The sequence below is a fragment of the Athene noctua genome, chromosome 10, assembly GCF_965140245.1.
Source record: "Athene noctua chromosome 10, bAthNoc1.hap1.1, whole genome shotgun sequence".
NCBI classification, from domain to species: Eukaryota; Metazoa; Chordata; class Aves; order Strigiformes; family Strigidae; genus Athene; species Athene noctua.
In genome coordinates, this window is record NC_134046.1 from 14,549,916 (window position 1) to 14,571,536 (window position 21,621).

The 21,621-nt window shown below is 37.9% G+C and overlaps 2 protein-coding genes across 2 annotated transcripts in view; one reads left to right on the top strand and one right to left on the bottom strand.

Annotated features, from left to right (window-relative positions):
* The first annotated feature begins 1,893 nt into the window (after positions 1-1,893).
* On the top strand, positions 1,894-12,168 carry ASB14 (ankyrin repeat and SOCS box containing 14). Its single transcript, XM_074914359.1, has 9 exons — positions 1,894-2,021; positions 2,550-2,609; positions 3,933-4,084; positions 4,174-4,332; positions 6,256-6,501; positions 8,127-8,298; positions 9,669-10,212; positions 11,051-11,204; positions 11,975-12,168. The coding sequence occupies exons 1-9, from the start codon at positions 1,894-1,896 to the stop codon at positions 12,166-12,168; spliced, it is 1,809 nt and encodes a 602-aa protein (XP_074770460.1).
* An 861-nt stretch (positions 12,169-13,029) lies between these two features.
* Positions 13,030-21,621, bottom strand: part of APPL1 (adaptor protein, phosphotyrosine interacting with PH domain and leucine zipper 1) — a 30,673-nt gene continuing 22,081 nt past the window's right edge. The window contains exons 18-22 of the mRNA XM_074914743.1: positions 21,486-21,522; positions 19,872-20,018; positions 19,570-19,620; positions 19,127-19,216; positions 13,030-18,535 (exon numbers count right to left, since the gene is read on the bottom strand). Of these exons, the coding sequence (XP_074770844.1) occupies positions 18,386-18,535; positions 19,127-19,216; positions 19,570-19,620; positions 19,872-20,018; positions 21,486-21,522 (475 nt within the window). The 3' untranslated portion in view covers positions 13,030-18,385. The remainder of the gene's footprint in view (positions 18,536-19,126; positions 19,217-19,569; positions 19,621-19,871; positions 20,019-21,485; positions 21,523-21,621) is intronic.

Sequence of the window (21,621 nt, forward strand, 5' to 3'; positions counted from 1 at the left end):
TCTTTTGCTGACACCATTAGTCAGATCAGATTATTAAACATAACTAACCTATATGAAAGAAACATGGAGAAAGTCCCAGAGTATCTTATGATCGGGTATTTATAGTGAGCTATTAATGGACATAGGCTCTACTGAGATCATTTTCAATCCTGAAAATATCGCTTTCAACTTATTAATCACTTCTTCAAAGTGTGAGGTCTCTCCTCTTTCAGAAGGTGAGAAAAACCAGTATATTTTCTCAATTCATAGGAAAATTAGTAGTACTTTTACAAAAAAGATACAGTCAAGATTTAAAGTGTTTTTATACTCATTGTACTATAGATATAATTGACTAACTTTTACTTGTCTATGTATTTTTTTAATATATTTCTCTTTTTTGCTACATGTGCAATTACAGAGCAAGGCCTTGCAATCACTCATTAGGTGGATCAGGTAACAAATCAAATGATGCAGGTTTGCTATGAATTACTGCTGTTCAACTTTAAGATGTTTCTAGAATTATTCCAGACTTTGTAAGTGGCATGTTGACAACTTCCTTCATTTTTCTGTACTTGTTCATTTTGCAAATTTATTTACTTACTTTCAGTTTTACTTATTAATTTTATTTTTCTTTGCCCTGTATTTTTTGTTGTTTTTTTCAGGCCAACTCTCTTGAAAGACAGAAGTGAAAGTTTTGTTAAGGTAAAACAGATGACAGGTTTGAGCCTGACAGAACATCTGTGATTTTAATCTATAATAGCATGTAACTGAATGTACAAAAGAACAGTATGACTGCTTATGTATATAACAGTGTACATCTACACACATTATCCTATTTAATAATTGATTTGTTAATAGTTTTTTATGATTTCTTCTTGAATTTTAACATTTAGTCTTAGACAGACAGTATCAATGGTATTTATTTCTATGCTCTATTGTTTGTATTACAATAGTATTATAAAAAGGTAAAAATATTTTTTATTGAACCCTTTCAATCTGGCAAACTTTTTTTTTTAAACTAATGCTATTCTTAAGTGCCTTTTTAAAAAAAAAAAAAAATTATTAACTCCATTGTGGTTACGCTAGTGTGTTTTATTTCTGTATTTGGATATATATAGTTGCGGTATTTTATATACATCCATTACAAGTATTAGAAAAAAACAGGCATGCATTGATGAAGAATGCAGAATTGTAAGTTTATATGTTGTAGATGGCTGTAAACTATGTACATAAGATGGTAAAGTTGGTATTCTTTTCAAGCATTGAGTTTGATGTTGTTTCAGTTAGAAGTCTGATGCACCTAATAGCACAAATCTTTCCTGACTACAAGATATGGCCCTAATGATATCTTCACTGAAGCAGTTTGGACAAAAGCTATTATTAAAAGATTTCATGTCCTTCACTTGCCCTTCACTTCCAGGCCCCCTGTGAACAAACTGAAAAAATATCCAGAGTCTTATTGAACATCTGTTTTCCTACTAATGAAACATCAAAGCACAATTTTCATGATATTTGAGTGTCTAAAAGACATAAGAGGGAATGACTGTTTAACTGAAAAATAAGTTTTACTTATGTTTGTTTCTTTCTAATAAGTAATGCCAGAAGAAGTAGCTATTCTATATGTTCAGCCTGTGAAACAGAGATAAAAGCTAGCACATGCTATTGGAATAGAAAACATTTACTCTGTTTGAAATAGAATAACTCTTTGCAGCGCAAACTTAAGTACTTGGGAGAAGGCTGGAGCTTGAGATTGAAAAGTTCCAATTCTTTTATTATAAACTGTTTCATTTCTCTTGATACTTTAACAGCAATTGCTATTTCTATTGTTCCAGGCTTAACCTGAAGATTTAACATCTGCTTCCAATTAAAAAGCAGTGACTCTATGAGAAGTGATCCAGGTTGTGCTGATTTGCCATGTATAATTCTACATATATGTTCAGTGATGATTCTGATGATGAAATCCCCACCCAACATGCTATTCAGGAAAGCTTGCAAGATAGGCATAAAATTGAAACAAGTTGCAGTGCAAAAACGGATGAAAGGTATTAAGTTATTCCTTCTTTTTTTGGGTGTTTTCCTGGCATTATTATAAGCACATAGTAACCTTATTTTCCTTTGTGACTCCATGTGTTGTATTGCTTTGACCTTGTCTCAGGGATACTGGAAACCACTGGTAGTTCACTTGTTTGGAGTTCTCCCTGAAAAAGTATATCCATTTCCTCAAAAATATGGAATGCGTAGAACTTTCAAGGATGTTTTACATCAATATCTGAATGAGTACAAGGCTTGCTGAAGAAGATAAGTCTGTGATATAAAAATAGATTGGTATGGTAGCTTTCCCTCATTTTAGTATTCAATTGTTGGCCTTTGTGTGAAAAATCCAATATTGTAGTGGCAGGGGAAGACCAACAAAAAAAGTGTTTTAATGTGTTAAACCCTGAAAAAATCTACATAATTTAGATAAATCTGACATGTAGTCTAGACTTGAGTGTTTAAATTAAGGTATAATTATATCCTGAACTTCATTTTAATTTTTTTCTTCTCACTTGATTTTTGTTCTGTTTATGCAGTTTCCAGTATATTGCAAGTAAAGAACATGGAAAGATAATTGCAGCAATTCGGACAGTTAAGTACAAATACACCACACTAAGCCTATACCCCTAGTAATCACTTGGGTATTGCATTGTTGAGCAATGCCTACATTTTAGGTGTTTGATCACCTGATTTAAGTCTAGTGATTCTTTATATGTTCTTGGAAGGACTAAGGCAACTGAAAGCAGGACACGCAAAATCTAACTTGTTAGATAGGAACATGATAATGTTCAAATGTCACTCCTCTCAGAGATTCCAGTGCTTCATCTCCTGGAATTTAGGGGAAAATGCCAGATCTTTCTTATAAAATAAGCAACAGGATGGCAAGGCCCCTAGTCAGTTAATACTTCATAAAAGCAGTTGCCATTTGTGAGATACCCAGATTAAAATCCCTTCTCTACCTTAAGAGTGTTCCAGAATTGTTCCTTAACTGCTAAACTTTGGTATATTCCAATATGAGATGTTCTTAGTCTGCTTCTCTGAAACTTTTACTTTTTGTGGTATTATCAATTTATATACTGAGGCACAGAGATAAGTAAACAATGAACATAAGTAGAACAGTTGTTTGGACAGTTGTCTGGGTGTGGGGAAACCTTCAGTCCAGTCCTTACACACGTTGTAGTAGTTATAGAGATATTTAGTGAAATAGAAGTCAAAAAAACAAGTATTCTGTGGAAAAGCTAGTGCTATAAATGTTCCATACATGATGGAGAATCAGTCTAAACACTAGTTACGCTTGCTGTCTGGCCTTATGAATATGTAATTCTTCCATATGTAGGAGAACGTAAGCAGTAGAGGTTGGGAGCAGTCTGTCCCCTTGCCCTACAGTTGCAACAAACAGAAAGGCAAACTGCCTTCTCCCAGGAATGATGGGATAAAAAAAGAGGAGAAACCTGGTTTCTACTTGGCTTTCCAGCCAAGAAAGTGTTGCTGTTTCTTGAGAAGATATAAAATTGAAAACGTTATCACCTGTGTTGATTAAAGATCCAATAAGATTGTTAGTAAAAGCAGAAGTAACAGGATAGGTCTTATCCCTGTTAAATCAGCTTCATTTTACTTTTGCCAACCTAATATTTTTTCCTACAGTTTCACTGGGACACCTGTTTATACATTAAACTTTCATGCACTATTGCTCATGGGAGGATTGTATTTGAAATATTTTAGTCATTTTATTATAAGTAAGTTTCTTCAATGAATAATCCAAAATGCAGTGAGTCCGTGTCAATCATTGATTGTTCCATTCATGTAAATCATCCTCTGAGAAAAAATTGCTTTGACAAAGCAAGTTGTTTATTCTAGATACACTGATGGAATAAATGGAACTCAATGTATTAGTTGCCTGAATTTTGTTTTATGATGAGTGTCTCTCAAAATATCGCAGGCCAAGAAGAGGCCTTGACAAAGTTGGTGAGGCACAGTTCTGCTTTTGAAGAAGCAGATCAGCAAGGCTGGCTTCCTGTGCATGAAGCTGCAGCACAGCTAAATCAGAACATCCTTGAAATAACTTTGAAAGGTACTTTTGGTTTTCCACCAAAAAGTTTTACAAAGTTGGGTTTGATGAACCATCCAGCTTCAAATGTGTTCTGCTTTTCTCTATTTCAGCCTCCCGTGCCATTACGTGGGAACAGACCACCCTAAAAGGGGAAACACCTCTCTTGGTGGCAGTAAGAAATTGCTTTGTGGACAACGTCCGCTTTCTCCTGCTCAATGGCTGCAATCCCAATGTTAAGAACGAAGAGGGAGATTCTCCTTTAGTTATAGGTGAATACCTTTTTTAGGGTTGAAGATGTGGGGGAATGAGGCGAGATTATAGTAACATATTTTAGGCTTCAATCTAACATATTTGACTTTAAATCAATATCAAATATTTTTTGCTATAAGGAGAAAAAAAATGTTTATCTCAGTATTGAATGTGTCCCTGTCTGTTTTTTCTTAGATGATAACAATGCTTTAAATGAGCTGACAGTTCCAAGCTAGGGACTGTCACTGCAAAGCTCTTAGCATTATATATTAATTAAGGTATTATCCTATTGTCTACCAAAGTATGGCAAATACAGAACTAGGAGAAGGCAAAAATCTTTCCCCAAAGTCTGATCCAATGCAGGGAGCTCCTGGTGCCTACCATTTTCCATCCCTCAGCTGCAAAGAACATGAGGCTCAGGTTGAACATACATCTTTTTCCTGAAATTATCAAATAGATTTCTGCATTAAGCGCAGAGCGTCTTCCTCTGCTTTTCTTGGTGTCCTTTATGCAGTGGTGCCAGATAACCAGGTCCTCCTGCTTCTTCATGCTATTACTATTATTTATGTCTGCAGGCATAAAACATTCATATTGTCTGCTTACATGGTATCTCTTTCATTGCATCGTCTTCTCTTTCTCCAAAAAACATGGTAATTGGTTTTGATTTTGAGAAATTATAGCAAACCAGCCTGATTTATCTGTATTACACTGAGCATAAAACAGTGTTTGTCCCTATTCAGACATTGTTGGAATTAATCCAAGGATGATAAGTGACGAAGCTAGGTGTGCCTAAATTCTCAGTTCACTTCTCTTTGATTTTTTTTTTTAATTGAAGAAGGAAGTCCCATACCTATAGTATCACCCTTAATGTGAATGCCATTTTAATTTAATCATGCACAAGAACTGTAATTCTTGATTTATAAAGAACCATATTTTGCCAAGATGTTTTTCAAAACTGTTCTACATTAATTTCATTGGCCTCCCTCTATTTGGGCTATGATGCTATTATTCTTACTGAGTCCTAGCCAAAAAAAGGAGGACTGTAAGTTTCTTGAACAAACCTGTAAGTTTTTCTGTGTTGGAAGGGTGTTTTTTTCAAAACTATTGTTAAAGGAATAAGAAAAAGCCTACAAACCATCTGTAGGACCGCCCAGTCCGTCCTTTTGAAATGACCGAAGCTTCCTGTCAGGGCCACCTGCTTAGAAAAGATGTAGAGAATTCCAAGTACTTTTGAAGTGCACTATATTAAAATGCACCAGCCCCCAAGAAAGGGACGCATGGGGTTTACCTAAAGCAGCCACCCAGGTTACGGATGATGGGACATCACAGGTTGTAGTAAACTGTCAGTGGTATTTCCAGCAGCTGTAGCCCATGAAGCTTCTCTGCCTAATCTGTCTCGTTGAAGGGCACTCACTGTTCTACCCTGCACAGCCGGAAGATCAAAGGGAGGAGGGAAAGGTGTTGCCTGTTCATTCCATCCACTGGAACCAATGCAAATTACTCATTTAAGATCCTGACTGATTTAACAGATCAGACTTATCAAGCTAGGAAGACATATGACACGGTCGTTTTAAACTTTGTTTCGTATTACTGCATACGAAGATTAAACAGAGCTCTCTGAGCAGCCCAGCTCCTGACCGCACCAAGTCCCTGTGCACGATCCCCATCTAGCGGCAAGGAAATTACCAAATGCAACAGAGGCTTACAGAGCGAAGAAGAGATTACCATAAAATCATTAATTTATATAGTTAATGTTATCCTGGAAACAAAGAACAGACTTGCTGATAAGTTAAACCTTTCAGTGTAGTGTGACATTTCTCAGTGTATAAATAGCGTTGCCAAGAACAGCTCGAGCTTTCCTGGGCTGCCACATAACAGAAGCCATAGTGCATAGAATAGCATTGAATAACATTCTGGCTGACACTTCACTTATTGTCTTACAGCAATTAAACTTGATTCGTATGAGATTGCCTCCTTGTTGATAAATTCTGGTGCAAAAGTGAATTTGCAGTGTGTCCACGAGAGGACTGCTTTACATGAGGCAGCCAGACTAGGCAGGAAGGATCTGGTGAAGCTTCTCCTTCGTTCTGGAGCAGATCCTGACCCTCGCAGTGGATATGGGCTCACACCACTAGCGCTGGCTGCGCAGACCGGACATACAGAAATTATGGAGCTCTTACTGCAAAAAGGTGAGACTTTGTTATACAGAATGTTATAGGAAGAGAATGTTGGAGGTGGGGGGTCTATCTTGCCAGTGTTGTAACTATCTGATGGGATGGTGTGAAGAAGACAGAGCCAGATTCTTCTCAGTGGTGTCCAGTAACAGGACAAGAGGCAATGGGCACCAACTTGAAACCTAGCAAAATCTGTCTGAATATAAGAAAACACTTTTTTGTGTAGGGTGCTTGAACATTGGAACAGGTCACTCAGAGAGATGGAGTCTCCATCCTTGGAGATTCTAAAACCTGACTGGACACTGTCCTGGGCAATCTGCTGTAGCTGACCCTGCTTGAGCACAGGGTTGGACTGGATGATCTCCAGAGGTCCTTTCCAACCTCAGCTATTCTGTGGTTCTGTTCTACAACTCAGTAGATTAAATTAGTAGGTTCAGTGGTGGTGTTCTTCAAGTGAATAGAAATTGTAAGACACATACGTTAGTACTGAAATGTTTAAAGCCCAAATGGGACAAAGTAAATCTTCTTTCCAAGAGAAAATTATTCCTAAATGCAGAGGCAAAAAATTGTTCTTCTCAGTAGCCAGTAAAACTGCATTACTGAAGTGAAAGGAAATGAACTGTTATCATGTTACTGAGTATAGAGCCTGTAGCGTTAATAGATCCAAACATACACAAAATACATTTTCAGATGTTAATTACTTGTAGCAAACTGTAGTAGTCATCAGTGAACAGTTTGCAAAACTGCAAGTGAGTCTGACACATTGCAGGAGGTATTTTGTTTGCATTTTTGGATGGCATCTTAATTTATTTGAAGAATTTGATTCTCAAATCACATGAGTTGAAGTCCATCTAAAGAATTCCTAGTATCTACATTTCATAAGATATTCATGTTATAAGATATATATTCCCTCTAAAGTAGTTAGCCTATTCACACACATTTTTCTTAGTCTTCTGAAAGTTCTGCGATTGGATTAAAACTGGTTATTGTAAGATCCACCTTCAGAAATAGCAGCCAAAGTAACTTTCCTTAGTAAAGACAATTAAATGCGATCTGCACCAAAGGAATTGTTGTGATGTAGTTAAGTAAAGGCTTGATAATGACCATATTTTCATAATATTCAAATAATATATTAATATTTCAGTAAGTAGTTGTGATTGTTTCTAAATGCAGTATTGTTTTCTCAAGTAGACAGGTCACCTTAGGAAGGCCTGACAAGACATTTATGGTGGGGAATTTTATATGATGGCTCAGCAGTGCTGGAACTGGATTGTATGAACTGTTTTGCTACTGGGTTATCTCATATTTACGGTCATATCTGTCTGGTCTTTGTATATTAGAAGAAATGAAATGTGTTGTATGTAAGCCAAAAACCGATTGTTTGTATGAAAGACAAACCAAACACCTTGCTTGACCAGTTCTAGCAGCAAGTCTTACTGTGTAATTGTGTTCAAAGCAATTTGGATCGTCTTGTTCCCAGGTTTACATAAACACATTTAAAATCAAGGATCCAAGATGAAGGTTTATGCCCATAGTGGTTTTATTTGATGAAGAATAGAATACACCATGTCACTGGAGGGTTGGAGATAATTGTTGCTGGATATTTACAGTGAGTGAAAATCCTTTATGCTTCTTTCCAGGTGCAGATGTTCTTTCACAGGCGATGGATTGTGCTTCTGTATTATTTGAAGCAGCTGGAGGAGGAAATCCAGAATCTCTGAGTCTTTTACTAGAATATGGGGCTGACGCCAATGTACCAAAGCACTCTGGTCATTTGCCAATCCATAGAGCTGCATATAGAGGACACTTTCTGTGAGTTAATATACTTAAAAATCAAGTAATGGTGATACCAGAAATATTAATTTTGCTAATTCTACCATATTCAAAGCAGGCAGCAAATCTGTAGTTTTGTAGAAGGAATTCTTTTTGACCATGTAAATATGAGTTTTCTATATCTGAATGTACAAGACCAGTCAGGATAAAATCTTCATCATTTTAGGATGAACATAGTAATTCCTATAGTATTTCCCCACTTGTTGCAAATAGTAACACTGCCCAGTGTGATACTGAGGTTCTTGAGACATCTTCGCTCTTTTTGGGTGTGCCTCATCTCCCTCCACCCCATCACAGGAAGGTAAATGTACTAAATAAACAAATAGACTTAGGGGATAAGGGTTATCCCTGTTTTAAAGACAGGAGGGTTACTGGAAGATATGTATGCTAAAATCACAGCCAGTAAGTGAAAAACAAGTCTTCAATACTAGGAGTGTTGCATTGTGGTTAAGAATCTGAGGATTCTAAATTCCTATGTTAATATTTTATATATATGAGTTAAATCATATTTAAACTTAAACATATTGTATATATTAAATTATATAGTATATGTATTCATGTTATAATATATTATATTCTATTAATTCCCTAATTCCTATATGTTAAGAAGTAACACTGTACTCTTGACATTCAGGAAAAACTTCTATTGAGAAGAGATCATTATTCCTCTAGCAAGGAATGGGATTGTTCATGAATAATAGTGTAATAGAATAATATTTTATGTGTAGTAGGTGTAAAGTCAGTATCCATTGCTGGCTAACCGTGCAGAGGTATAGTATGCCATGGTAGATTAAGACAATTGTATACAGTCATATAAAATGATGCTCAGGGGGCTGGAGCACCTCCCTGTGAGGACAGGCTGAGAGAGTTGGGGGTGTTCAGCCTGGAGAAGAGAAGGCTCCGGGGAGACCTTAGAGCGGCCTCCCAGTACTGAAAGGGGCTACAGGAAAGGGGGAGGGACTCTGCATCAGGGGGTGTAGGGTTAGGAGGAGAGCTAAGGGTTTTAAACTGAAGGAGGGCAGATTTAGATTAGCTATAAGGAAGAAATTCCTCCCTGTGAGGGGGGTGAGGCCCTGGCACAGGTTGCCCAGAGAAGCTGTGGCTGCCCCCTCCCTGGAAGGGTTCAAGGCCAGGTCTGACGGGGCTTTGGGCAACCTGGGCTAGTGGAAGGTGTCCCTGACCAGGGCAGGGGGGGGGTGGGACTGCATCATCTTTAAAGGTCCCTTCCAACCCTAATCATTCTTTGATTCTGTGATGAATTCTGAGGCCCAGCAACACAGAGAAGACTGAGCTCGGTAAAAAAGTATGTTTAAGATTCTGAGATTTTTTTTTTTATTATTATTATTCAGAGCCCTAAAAAATTTAGTTCCAGTTACTAATTTTGATGCCATTAAAGAAAGTGGGATAAGTCCAGTTCACTCAGCAGCAGCAGGAGCACATCCTCAGTGCCTTGAGTTTCTCCTCAAATCTGGGTTTGATGCTAATTTTATGCTGGATCAGAGAGTTCGCAAAGGCTACGATGACCACCGGAAATCAGCGTTGTACTTTGCTGTTTCCAATGGGGATATCTGTTCAACACAGTTGCTGTTGAATGCTGGAGCCCTGCCAAACCAAGATCCCATCAACTGTCTGCAAATAGCCTTGAGAATGGGCAACTATGAGTTAATGAATCTACTGCTCCAACACGGGGCTAACGTCAATTACTTCTGCAGAGTGAATACAACGCATTTTCCATCAGCTCTACAGTATGCTCTGAAAGATGAAGTCATGTTAAGAATGCTGATGAACTATGGGTATGATGTGCACCGCTGCTTTGATTGCCCTCAGGGGAACAGTTCGCATTCCCAGTATGTGACTGATGGATGGACTTCTACTGTTATCAAAGATACAATGGTAAGGATATCAGATGGCTTCATAGTTTGTTTTACTACCAGTATCCTTCCTAAAACTAAATGAAAAGGCAATGTAGTGTCAGAAAAAGAAGTTTTGAAACCATAAGAGTTTACACACAAATAGGAATAGACAAGGCTTTAAAATTAAATAGATGTTGCCATGAGGCCTGGTTCATGACAGCAAATGATCATAAACAGTATTTTTGTATTGTGAAAATGCAGCTAATGATATGCTAGTGATCAGCACAGAACGGGCAGTCTTGTCCATGCTGTGAAAGAAGGGACTTGCGGGCTGGCTCGCAGGGCTTGGATCTGCACGCTGATCCGGGCAGGCTGTCGTAGGGGACCCCTGGAGCTGACGTGGTCGGCACTGAGCAGCAGTTAACAAACCTGGACCAGCCTGAAGAGGTTCCTGGAGACGCCCAGCAGCAGCATTGCTTTGCAGTTTGTAGAGGCCATCTGAACCTAATAAACCCTTCTTTAACCTGAAGGGGGTGTGGCAGGCACTGGGCTGGTGGGTCCCCCTGTTCAGCACACTGGGACACGTCTAAGTCCACTTAGGGAGTGGTAGCACTTCTTTTTAAGCATTTAGTTACCAAATATACAGCTGCTTAAGTTCATTTTTTGCATCTAGTACAGAATAACCATCTCAGATTTTCAGATGCTACTAGTGAGGCTTAATGCAGGCTGTGACTACCTCTAAAGCTCCCCTGGCTGACAGAACATTCATTTTGCCTGCTGTTCTGCTGAAGTTATTTAATCGCTCTTGTCCTGCAGAGGCATAAGTTACTTACAGCAGTATTAAATATTATCCTGTTAAACATTCTGTTTTCTATCAGTTCTGTGAAGTGATAACCTTGTCATGGTTGAAGCATCTGTCTGGGAAAGTAGTGCGAGTCATGTTAGATTACGTTGATCACGTTCCTATCTGCTGGAAGCTAGAGGCAGTTCTCAAAGAACAGGAACTCTGGCCAGACATCAATTTGATTTTAAGTAAGTATCTGATGTTTACATTTGAAATGACAAACAAGCTGGGATTGGGGCCTTTTTGTTGATAGTATTTTTCATTTTCTTTACCTCAGACTGGAGCTTTTCTTGACCCTTGTTAGGCCAAAAGTTATGTTTTGACAGTAAGAGATCTCATAAAAATCAGTCTTTAGGATTCAGACTAAGTTTCTCTCAGAATTCTTGTAGACATTAACTGCACAATTTATGTAGAGCACTTGGAAACTTTAACTAAAAGACAACATAATCCTCTTCAAGGGGAGAAAAGCTTCTCCCCTTGCCTCAAGTTGATGGAACAAATCTAATAAATCACTATTTTTGAGTGATGTAATTCCAGTCTAGATTAATGCTGTCCTTTTTTGCTTGTACACAGATTAAGAACTACTAGAAGTAGAATTTTGAGTCACTAGCTTCTTCAGGTTGACAGAAAACTGGCACCAGTTACTTGGGGTTAAAGTACATTCTCCAGACTTTACTAGTTAAGTTTGCATTAACCCACGTTTAGCCAACTTGACAGAAAGAAAATCTGTTGACTTAGGTGCCAATGATTGTAAATATAACTGAGAGATGTATGGGCTGAGATAAAAAGGCTAGATCCTGACAGGTCTGGTTGTCCAGGCTGACAGCCACATTCATCTGACTGTTCACAGAATGAACAGGCAGCAAAATCGGGAACAAAGTTTTTGAAAGGTAGTAGATAACTTGAACAAGATTTAATAAATAACTTATTAAAATCAATCTTGCCTTCTCATTTCTAGCAAATCCTCGCTCTCTGAAGCATCTTTGTCGTCTGAAGATACGGGCATGCATGGGCCGGTTACGTCTGCGTTGTCCTGTCTTCATGACCTTCCTTCCACTGCCAAATTGCTTGAAAGACTATGTACGGTACAAGGAGTATGATCTTTATGGACAGAGAAACTTCGTGGGAACCTGCAACCCCAACTGTACATAATTACTAGTTCTATATTTTGAAGGGAATGTTGATGTGGAAGACTGTTGTGCAGCTGCTTTTTTCTTTTGGGATTCTATCTCCTATGTATATTAAGGAATACCAGCATTTCCCCCTCACACCCTGAAGAAAATGGGGAGAAGCCCAAAATGTAAGTATTGGTGATCCCACTCTACAGATCTACTGGAATATAAACTGTTGGAGAGTTATGGCATTACTATTTTAAATGCTTAGTGTGAAAACCTAGGGAACTGTAAAATGTAGGGCTGCAAACCTTGCGTTATTGCTAACACATAACACTACCCCTGCTGCACGGTTAAACCCAGCGTTTAGTGAAAGGTCAGGGATTTAACTGAAACTTGGAAGGGACATAGCCCTTTTTTCTTGTACTTCCCCTTCTCTTGCCAAGAAGTCGTTTTTATTTGTGAAAGTCCTACAGTGAAGTTCTGAGAAGCAGCTTAAATAGATTTCTTCTACAATCTCACATTCTAAGCAGTGAAATGGGATTAACAGCTATAGAAACCTCTGCTTATCACAGCAGCTTGTGTTGAAGGAGCAGTATTGCACGAGGCAGCACTATTTCTGAAAGACATGTTAGTTCTGCATCTTATGCGCAGGTAGTGATATATTTCATCCATTATGTATTTTGATTACCCTCTCTAGAACTAGGTTTTCCTTTCACAGTGCTGTTCTTAGGCATGCTTGCACGTTGTGGAGTTTCTCTTCATGTAGTTGGAGCACCATCTGTCAGCTGTCAGTTGTCCTAGGAAGTCTTACAGTAAAAGTACCCACAGCATGCCTCTTCTTTCCAAAAACACTGCAGTTATCAGTCCCTATTTTAGAAAAAAAAGTTCCTCAACACAGTTGGCATTAGTAGTATTTATTCCTTCATTATCAAGTAAGCATAGATTTTATTTTTCTAGTTATACATGCATCTTTATCACGGAAGTTACATAATTCAAAAGTCTGCTTTTCCCCAGAAAAAAACTACAAACCTTATAAAATACAAATTTAACCATAATGTAGTTATGACCCATTGATTTTTACATGGTGTTTATTATATAATAAACTAATGAAGCCCGCAAAGATACATATCAGTACCCATGAGAAGGGCTGTGCTGGTATAGCCTCTGTCCAGGTGAATTCTGGCCAGTGTCACAACCACAGCTCTGCTGCGTGCTACGCGCTGTCCTGGGACTACCCCGCCCTGGGCACTGAACAGCCAGCCACCATGGTCAGGAGTTTCTTCTGCTAAGGTTCAGTCTTTGTTGCAAAAATAAGTTATCAGCATTCCCAAGTACAACAACTTCCTCTGAGGTTATCTGGCTAATACGATTAAAATTAAGAGAATGGAGATACACTTTGACAACAGAGGGCTCTAACTGCATATTAAAACTTTGGTTAATGGCAGGGAATGCATCCTGGCACCAAAAACGGTACTTCCTGAAAGTCAGTATTATGAAAAATTGAAGGAGGTTTTTGCGTCAGTACAAATCCCACCCAGAAAGTTACTATAGTTAAGCTTTTATTCAATCTAAAAAATGCTGACTGAAGCCCTGGCATAATATGTTTACTATCCATGTTTCCAAGATTAAGACACAACACTTAAAGTTGACAAGTATGCCATTGGAGGTTTTTAGTACAGCTATTCAGGGAAAATGTGCAAGTCAGTCTCAAACATTGCAAAAATCACTTACACTTCACTAGAACAGGACCAGTCCAGAACATCATCATAAGAATCTGAACACTCCACTCTATTATAAAAATGACCTGAAAGATTGTACAAAATCCTTGGCTTGCAATATAAACTTCATTAGCAATACAAGTGCATTCACAAGGACACACTGACTCAGTCCTGTCATGACAACTTAAGATACCACTGTGGCAGAAAAAAAAGAATCTGCTTACTGCTTGGTTATAAAGCCTTGGAGACTAGTTGACTTGCAAGGACTTTTGTAAAACAGAGCAACAGAAAGAATATAAAATATCAGCTCTTTCAGTTACACTAGACAATATCTCTACTAAACTCACTAAGCAGTGGCAGGGTTTCTTTCTCTATGTGAATTACTTCCAAAATAACAAGAGACTATATTGTAACATAGTTTTCTCTATTGGCTTCTCCTAAATTCTGTGCAACTATTTCATCTGAATTAACCTTAAACACACACACAGTCAAATTTGCTTCTTTATATCAATGTACATAGATCATATCTTCATAAATAGCTTCAGCTGTTTCAGGATTTTCAGCTCTAGGTTTACATCCATATAAAGATGAAATCTGACAGTATTGTAGTGGAAGAATATTCCTTAAGTATTACTTTACTGTTAAGATTGTCTTGCTACAATTTCAAACCTAAACAGATTCAGGAAGTAACAGACTATCAAATTCAAATTAGTGTACACTACCAGCCTGTAACCAGTTACATATGGCTAAGTTGTACAGGACTCTTAACTTGTCCTCTGATTTAAACTTGGAGGAATCTATTAGTAGCCACAGAAGAGTGTAAGGTATTAGCTGTAATGCAGTAAAATTCATACCCATAAGCACACTTTATATATTTTTATATTTATGCTATTACATACATAAAGAATGTACGTAGCTTGAAACAACTGACAAGATTTGCTTGGTCTGCAGTGTGTAAATCTACAGGTGTCACAAACTTAACATCCCCTTACCTAAGGGGAAAAATTGTGGCAGGAACTAAGAGGCTGCAATTAGCAAAATAAAAAGGCAGTCCTAAACACCACTGCTGATTCAGTACCTATGCAAAGTCACTTCAAAATCACGTAGATGAAAGAGTACTTTAGGAGTGTCTGAAATACTGGCTGATGCACATGAAGCAAACTACAGCTTCAGCTGGAAGTGCTTGAAAGATCAGTCTGTAAGTAAAAGGCAACAGGAAATATTAACCAGGAGAAGTAAATTACAGGAGAAGAAACCAACCAGTCATCTATTTACAGCAATAAAATGCTCAGGTGGTGAAATCCCACTGCAGTAGTTCCCAGAAGAACATGAGGTGTTCATATTAAAAGTCATACTCTCAAGGAGAATACTATGCACACTATTTTTTTTTCTAATTAACGAAAATGTTTTCCGATGAAGTAGTTCTAAACCTCATAGGAAAAAAGGTACCAAGTAGTTTTTTATTTTGGGGAGAAGGACATGGATAAAACCTCAGCAGCTATTTTTTGCCTTGAGGTAGTTCTACTTACAGAGCCATGTGCTCCTCCCCTTCAGCAGAACTCCACAATTCTCACCCCACTGCTAACTCCTTGCACTGTTCTCAACTTTAACTTCCTCATCTCTTCTGACCTGCCATTTGCTCTTGCAGCTTTCAGCACTCTCCCTGATGCTTTTACATCTTTTAGCTCATATTACACCAGTGAAACTCCCCTAAGTAAGCAAAACCAACACCCTCATTTCATTCATGCATATCACTGTTTTCTTTAACCACTTTCTTCAATAATTTCTCCTTTTTTTTTTAGTGGTTAAGGTGAGAATCATCCAACACAAATGAAACGCACTTCACTCCTATGCTGTCTGGTTTAGAAAACTACATTTAACATCATAGATGGAAAGTTTGACAAGCAAATGGAATAATTCCAATCATGTATTGCTAAATCTGAAAAATCCCATATGACAGTAAATTCACCTGCCAACTTTATTCTCCCGCTTTCTTCCTCCTCTTTGCAGATTTATGTCTAAAACAGTAACGGTAGGCTTCAAGAAAAAATAAAGTAATTCAATTTTCTGGCATTTCTTCAACAAGGCTAATGCAAAAGAGGCTACACTTCTGAAATGCTTTTTGCTGAGATTGCTGATGCATTAACTGTCTTCCCTACGGAGCTCGGGCTATAGCAGCTAACCTGGTTAACACGTTAATCAACTCTTAACTCTGCCAAGCTGGGGGACTAGATTCTAGAAACTGGAGACCACCAATTTCATATTCTTCCTGTGCTGTTTCAAAACTACTTAATCTTCAGCATGTACTTGAGGGAGATATAGTAAGACACAGCAACCTTGAGCTATGCTGTCATTATTTGATAGAAAACAGAAATATCAGTAAGTAAAAACAAACAAATGAGAAAGAAACATGAACTGGAAGGATTTGTAGAGATAAACTGGCTGCCATGCAACTGGCTGCCATGCAACTACCTGCAAGCCTAGTTGTATTTGCTGCCTCTGTACTTTTCTGTTGGCAAGAATAAAAACAGTCTCTTAAGGATAAAAGCTAAGAATAGAAGGCTATGTATGAAATAAAAATGCCACTCTTTTTAGAGAAAAGCCTCAGATTTGCCTGGTCCACGTGACAGTGTGCTAGCCAAGTTTGGCCACAGGGCAATGCCATTTGGCCTGACTGGGCAACAGCAAAAGCAGGTATTTCTGCAATTGACTCGCTACTCTGGAGAGGATGAAAAGTGTACTGGAACAGGAGTTGCTAACTGCGGAAGAGAACCTGGAGGCTCTCTGCTGCTCAGCCTCCCCCTCCTGCTCCTCTTTTCAGGCAGGGGGACTGAGACCCCTCCCAAGGCTGCCAAGGACACCTGGGGCCAGCATGGCCTCCTCCCCAGGTGCTCTGGCTCCTGCTGCAGTAGCAGCCCCCGGGCAGCAGCCTCGGCAGGTCCTACCCAGGCCTCCACCCTTCCTAGCCCTGAGAGGAGCCAGGCCCAGGGACCTGCTGTGTAGAAATCCACATCTCCAGCATAAAGAGCAGGAGGGGAGCGAGGCCTCCAGCCAATGCCAGGCCACTCCTGGGCGCGAGGAGAGCCCTACAGCCACCTCGCAGAGACGGCCAGAGATCCCTCGCCTGCTTACCAGCTATGAAGGGCTGGGCCATCATCGGCTGAGGGGGAGATACTCTGAAAATTTATTCCATTCCTGGACACCAGAATTGCCCTGCAATGAACTGTAAAACACTCATAACGGTGATATTATAACTTGGAGTATAAGTATATTCTTCTTTTTCTATATTTCCTGTTATGTTCATGCCACTATTAGAGAGTATCTTCTGTTCCACTGGATTTTAGTATTTATAGTAATTAGTGCAAAAATAAATATTTCTCTTCAAACAAGTTTTCTCTTCTGGATCAAAAGATGAATGCACATTTAGTACTATACAAAATAAATATTACACAGGGTATGGAACATGGAGTTCAGATTATAAGCTGTAAACAGACACTGCTTTGAAAAATGCTTTACGAGATTGACTCTAGAATGGAAGATTAGCATAGTCTCTTACTTCAGAACTAGTATATTCTGTTTGCAAAATCAATTTCCATAAAAAGCCTTAAAGAGCCTCAGCTCATTTTCAGTAACTGTAGTGTACTGGTGGCAAGGCATTTACATATTCAGAAGATTTTTCAAAGATGGAATTCAAGATGTTTCTGCAACTGTTAAGTATGTTTTATAAAAAGTGAACTCAAAGGCTTACAGCATTTTATTACATGTACTGGGGAAAAATCAAGAACATGGCACTTGTGCTACAAGAATATATACATTATTCTTATCATTTGATAAGGAATGCTTTATACATTCCTCATGCAGCAAAGTGCAACTGCATCTCATCAGCTCTTATCTAGGTCTGACAGTATTTCTTCTCCTGTTGAAAGAAGTCTTTCAGCATCATATTCACCAAAAAAATCAAGACAGTATCACACAGTGCAATATGAAACAAAAAATAAGATCTTTCTGTCAAGAACTATTGCACATCTCACTGATGTTAATAAGGATTTTTCTTTCTAAATCTACGAACAGTTATGTGCAACAAATTAGGTAAAGCTTAGCACTGTCTTATTTAGACATCCACTTTTGTTTCCAGCAAGTTGTTCTCCATACTGCAGTGTAAAGAACAAATTTCAGTGTACTGTGAAGTCCAATGAGAGTTTTAAGTTTTGCTTCAAGAGCAGTCAATTGCACAGAGAGGTAAGTGGGGAAAAAAAACCCAGTTTTTTCCACACTGCAGTGAAGCCTTGAGAAAAACATAACTTTGTAATAAACATGGTACCATCACCACGCTTCATCTGCATACAGAAGAGAAACTGTACTGACATGAAAATGGAAATCACTTAGTTGAGAAAGAAAAATCAAGGCAGAATAGGGTCTACATATTGTGACGTCCTTTAATAACAACAGACCCTCCACCTACATTTCACTTCTTGTAGAACTTGTGCCATTTCACCTGACATATCCATGATGCCAATCTTAATCAAGCAGGCAACCTTAGGCTTCAGATTCTCTCTTCTTCTTTCCATCTTCTCCTAAATCGCTGTCTTCCGACTGGCTGCTGCTAAGGACTACAAACTGTCCTTCTCCGCTGCTCTGGTTCGATCTGCTGGAAGCAGCGATCAGCCGGCTTTGCTCCTCTAAATCCTAATTTGAGAAGGAGGGGTTGGGAAAGCAGAAAAAGAATATTAACTTTAAAGCCCTCTACCGTTGAATCAGGATACAACAATGTTTATTATGATCTCTAAACTCTCAGTGGACAGACTTCTATACAGAGGGAATGAAAAGATTGAATAGGAAACCAAAACATTTCCATTTCAGTACAGCTATCGTTAGAACAGCAAACACATTAACACACCTGTGCCTGTAACCCACAAAACACAACAGGTCAGAGCAAGCGTCTTCAGCTGCAGCCCACTCCCTGCTGCCCCCTCCTCACTGTGTGACTGAACCCTCGTCAGCAAATCAAATTATTTTGGGCCTGTGAAAGGTGTGCCTTCAAGCACCACTCTTAAGTACTCCTATAAAGACGTTTTGTGGTTTTGCTCCTCAGAAGAGCTCTTTGTATAGTAGTTTTTAAAAAGTTATACAAAACCTGCACAGGAAATACTTCTAATAATTAACTCCATAATGTTCTATGATCTTGTACTAATGAATATGATAGCAGAGCTTGGAATACAAAACTGCAATAAAAAGTAAGCAGAAAAAAGAGTATTAAAAAATAATGATAGAATGTACCTTTTCAATTTGTTTTTGTTTGTTCAGTTCTTTTTGTTGCTTCTCTTTGACTCTATCTATTTCTTTCTGCTTTTCCGATGCTTTTCGATCCTAAATGGCAAAAATAAAAATAAAGGAAGTAACAACAGCCTAAGATGTTTGATACAGTACGGATTTATATGAGTTTGCTCAAAACTGTTATATCACTGCTTTGATTATTCTTCTTTTAAGGGACTGGTATGTTTGTTAAAGGTAGCAAGCTGAATCCTCTCTTGAATATTGTTCCCCAGTAGACATTGGTCGTCTTATCTTGGGTTTAAATTCTAGAAAACCAATCCCTTACAATACGCCCCAACAGTATTACAGTATCTATAAGAATCTTGCAGAATATATTCTATTACACATATTATATATACTCTCTCCCTTCCATTCACCAGTATCCCTTGCCCCAAAAAGATTCTTACCAGTTCTGCATGAAAAGCTATTTGTTTTGCCAGTCCAACAGAGTCACATATCTAAAGACAAAACAGATTGAAAAGAATAAAAAAAACTAATACAAATGTCTTTAAAATTAAACCAGATTCCCAGATCGGGTATAACAGCATATTAAAGCACTTGCAGGTACTTAGACTGTCAGGTTTAACTGTTTTTCAGTACATTAACAAAATACTCTCCCACAGAAATCCCTTAGACAGCTTGAATGGCTCTAAGGTCTTGGAATCCACATCAGGTTCAAAACTGATACAAGTATAACCATCACCAATACCTTTTCCCCTTCATTATTTGATTCAAATATATAGCAGATGGAAGTTTGGCGGCTCTCAACTCTCCCTCCTGAAGTTCTAAGCACAAATCCAAAAAGGCGCTTATTCTCCTGGTGCGTAGCATACAAGACTACATTGGGCAAAGGAAACTGCCAAAAGGATCAAATATGGAAATATTAAAACTGGTTCCAAATATTTGCTATATGAGGTCTCAATACATTGCACATTAGTTACTTCAGTATCATAAATGCACAACCACACCAGAAGTTACAACCTGACCAAACATGTAATCACAAAACACAAACGGTAAAAGACAAGCATTAAATCATTCAAAAGACAGGAAAACTTCTAAAAAAACCCCACACTCCATGTAAGAAAAGGAGCCCACTTCTGCAATGCAATTCAGTCATCTCTCTAAGTGTGAACAGTCCTTCTCTTTATTTTCTTTAAAGACATATCATTCATACAAATTACATTTGTGGCTAAGATTTCAGTAAAGGCACTACTTCTCCAAAACCTTTACTGCAATTAGTTCAGCTCTCCTAAGTTACATACGCAAAAAAAAAAAATCAGATATCCTCATTATTTTGCTACAATAAAAATATGTTGCATTCTTATTCCTAAAAAAAGGGTGGACTTAGAAATTCAGTTGTATCTTTTTAAGACTTACCAAAGGATGAGTTGTTAAATTCTGAAAGCCCCTACTACAGCTGTTATAAACTGATAGGATGTTTTTTCCTAACCTTAAATTACACATCTAGAATACTGGACATGCACTCAGTTGATATATCTCACCTGTAAAAGCTTACAGCTTTGGGGCAGTTTTGAACTTAATGCCACAAAGGTAAAGAAAGGAAAAAACACTACTTGAAATATCAAGACATTTTCACATGCTTAGGATTTCCTTTTATGGAAATGAAAGTAATTCAGAGTCCCTGAAAAACTGAATCTTTTTAAAAGAAGACCTGAAGAAATGAAATGACACACCATACATTGTTAATAATGAAGAAGAGGGGGAGCGGGGAACAGTTTTGAAATATGAAAAATAAAGACTGCTATTACTAAAGAATTAAGCTGGCCTTATTTGATATCCTAAGAAGAACTCCACTTATTTCTTTCAAGTGCATTTATTATACAGACGAAAAAAAGAACCACCCAAAATCCGAAGTCATACACCACTCTCAGTGCAATTATACATTAAAAAACAAGAACCCAAAAACCTGAACACCAAGCAAACCCTTTCGGACTTCAGAATTAATTTGACTTAAACCTTAATCTTATCCCTCTACTAACAATATAAATGTTTATAATCAAACACACTGTTAAATTACAATGATCTGTTTTCCTGATATTTTACCCTATTAAATTTGGGAAGGGGAAAAGTTTCAAAAGCCCATTTGACCTATTGATATCGCTCCCCTTAAACCTGATTTGCTGGTCGTTTTCTGTCTATTTTTAAATGTATGCATTAGTCTCCTAATTTTCAGTGGAAATTCATCTGGTAATCTCATACCAACAGTGATTTTTGCTAACATCTAATAATGTATAATAATACTATTTTTCAGTTAGAAGAATTACATTGCTGAGTATTTATCTCAAAATATAAAGTTACTTACTCGTAGTCTTGTAACTTGTGTCTGTGGATCAATTAACCTAAAAATTTGTTTTTAAAAACAAATCAGAAAGTAAATTTTACCAAAGTGAAAGCAGATCATTCTGTAAATAAACATGAGTGGAAGTCAGAAAGCAAAC

Coding starts and splice junctions, on each gene's coding strand:
- ASB14 (XM_074914359.1), top strand. CDS start 1,894: ATGTATAATTCTACATATATGTTCAGTGATGATTCTGATGATGAAATC. Junction 6,502..8,126: donor GGAGCTCTTACTGCAAAAAG/GTGAGACTTTGT, acceptor GCTTCTTTCCAG/GTGCAGATGTTCTTTCACAG. Junction 11,205..11,974: donor AGACATCAATTTGATTTTAA/GTAAGTATCTGA, acceptor TCTCATTTCTAG/CAAATCCTCGCTCTCTGAAG.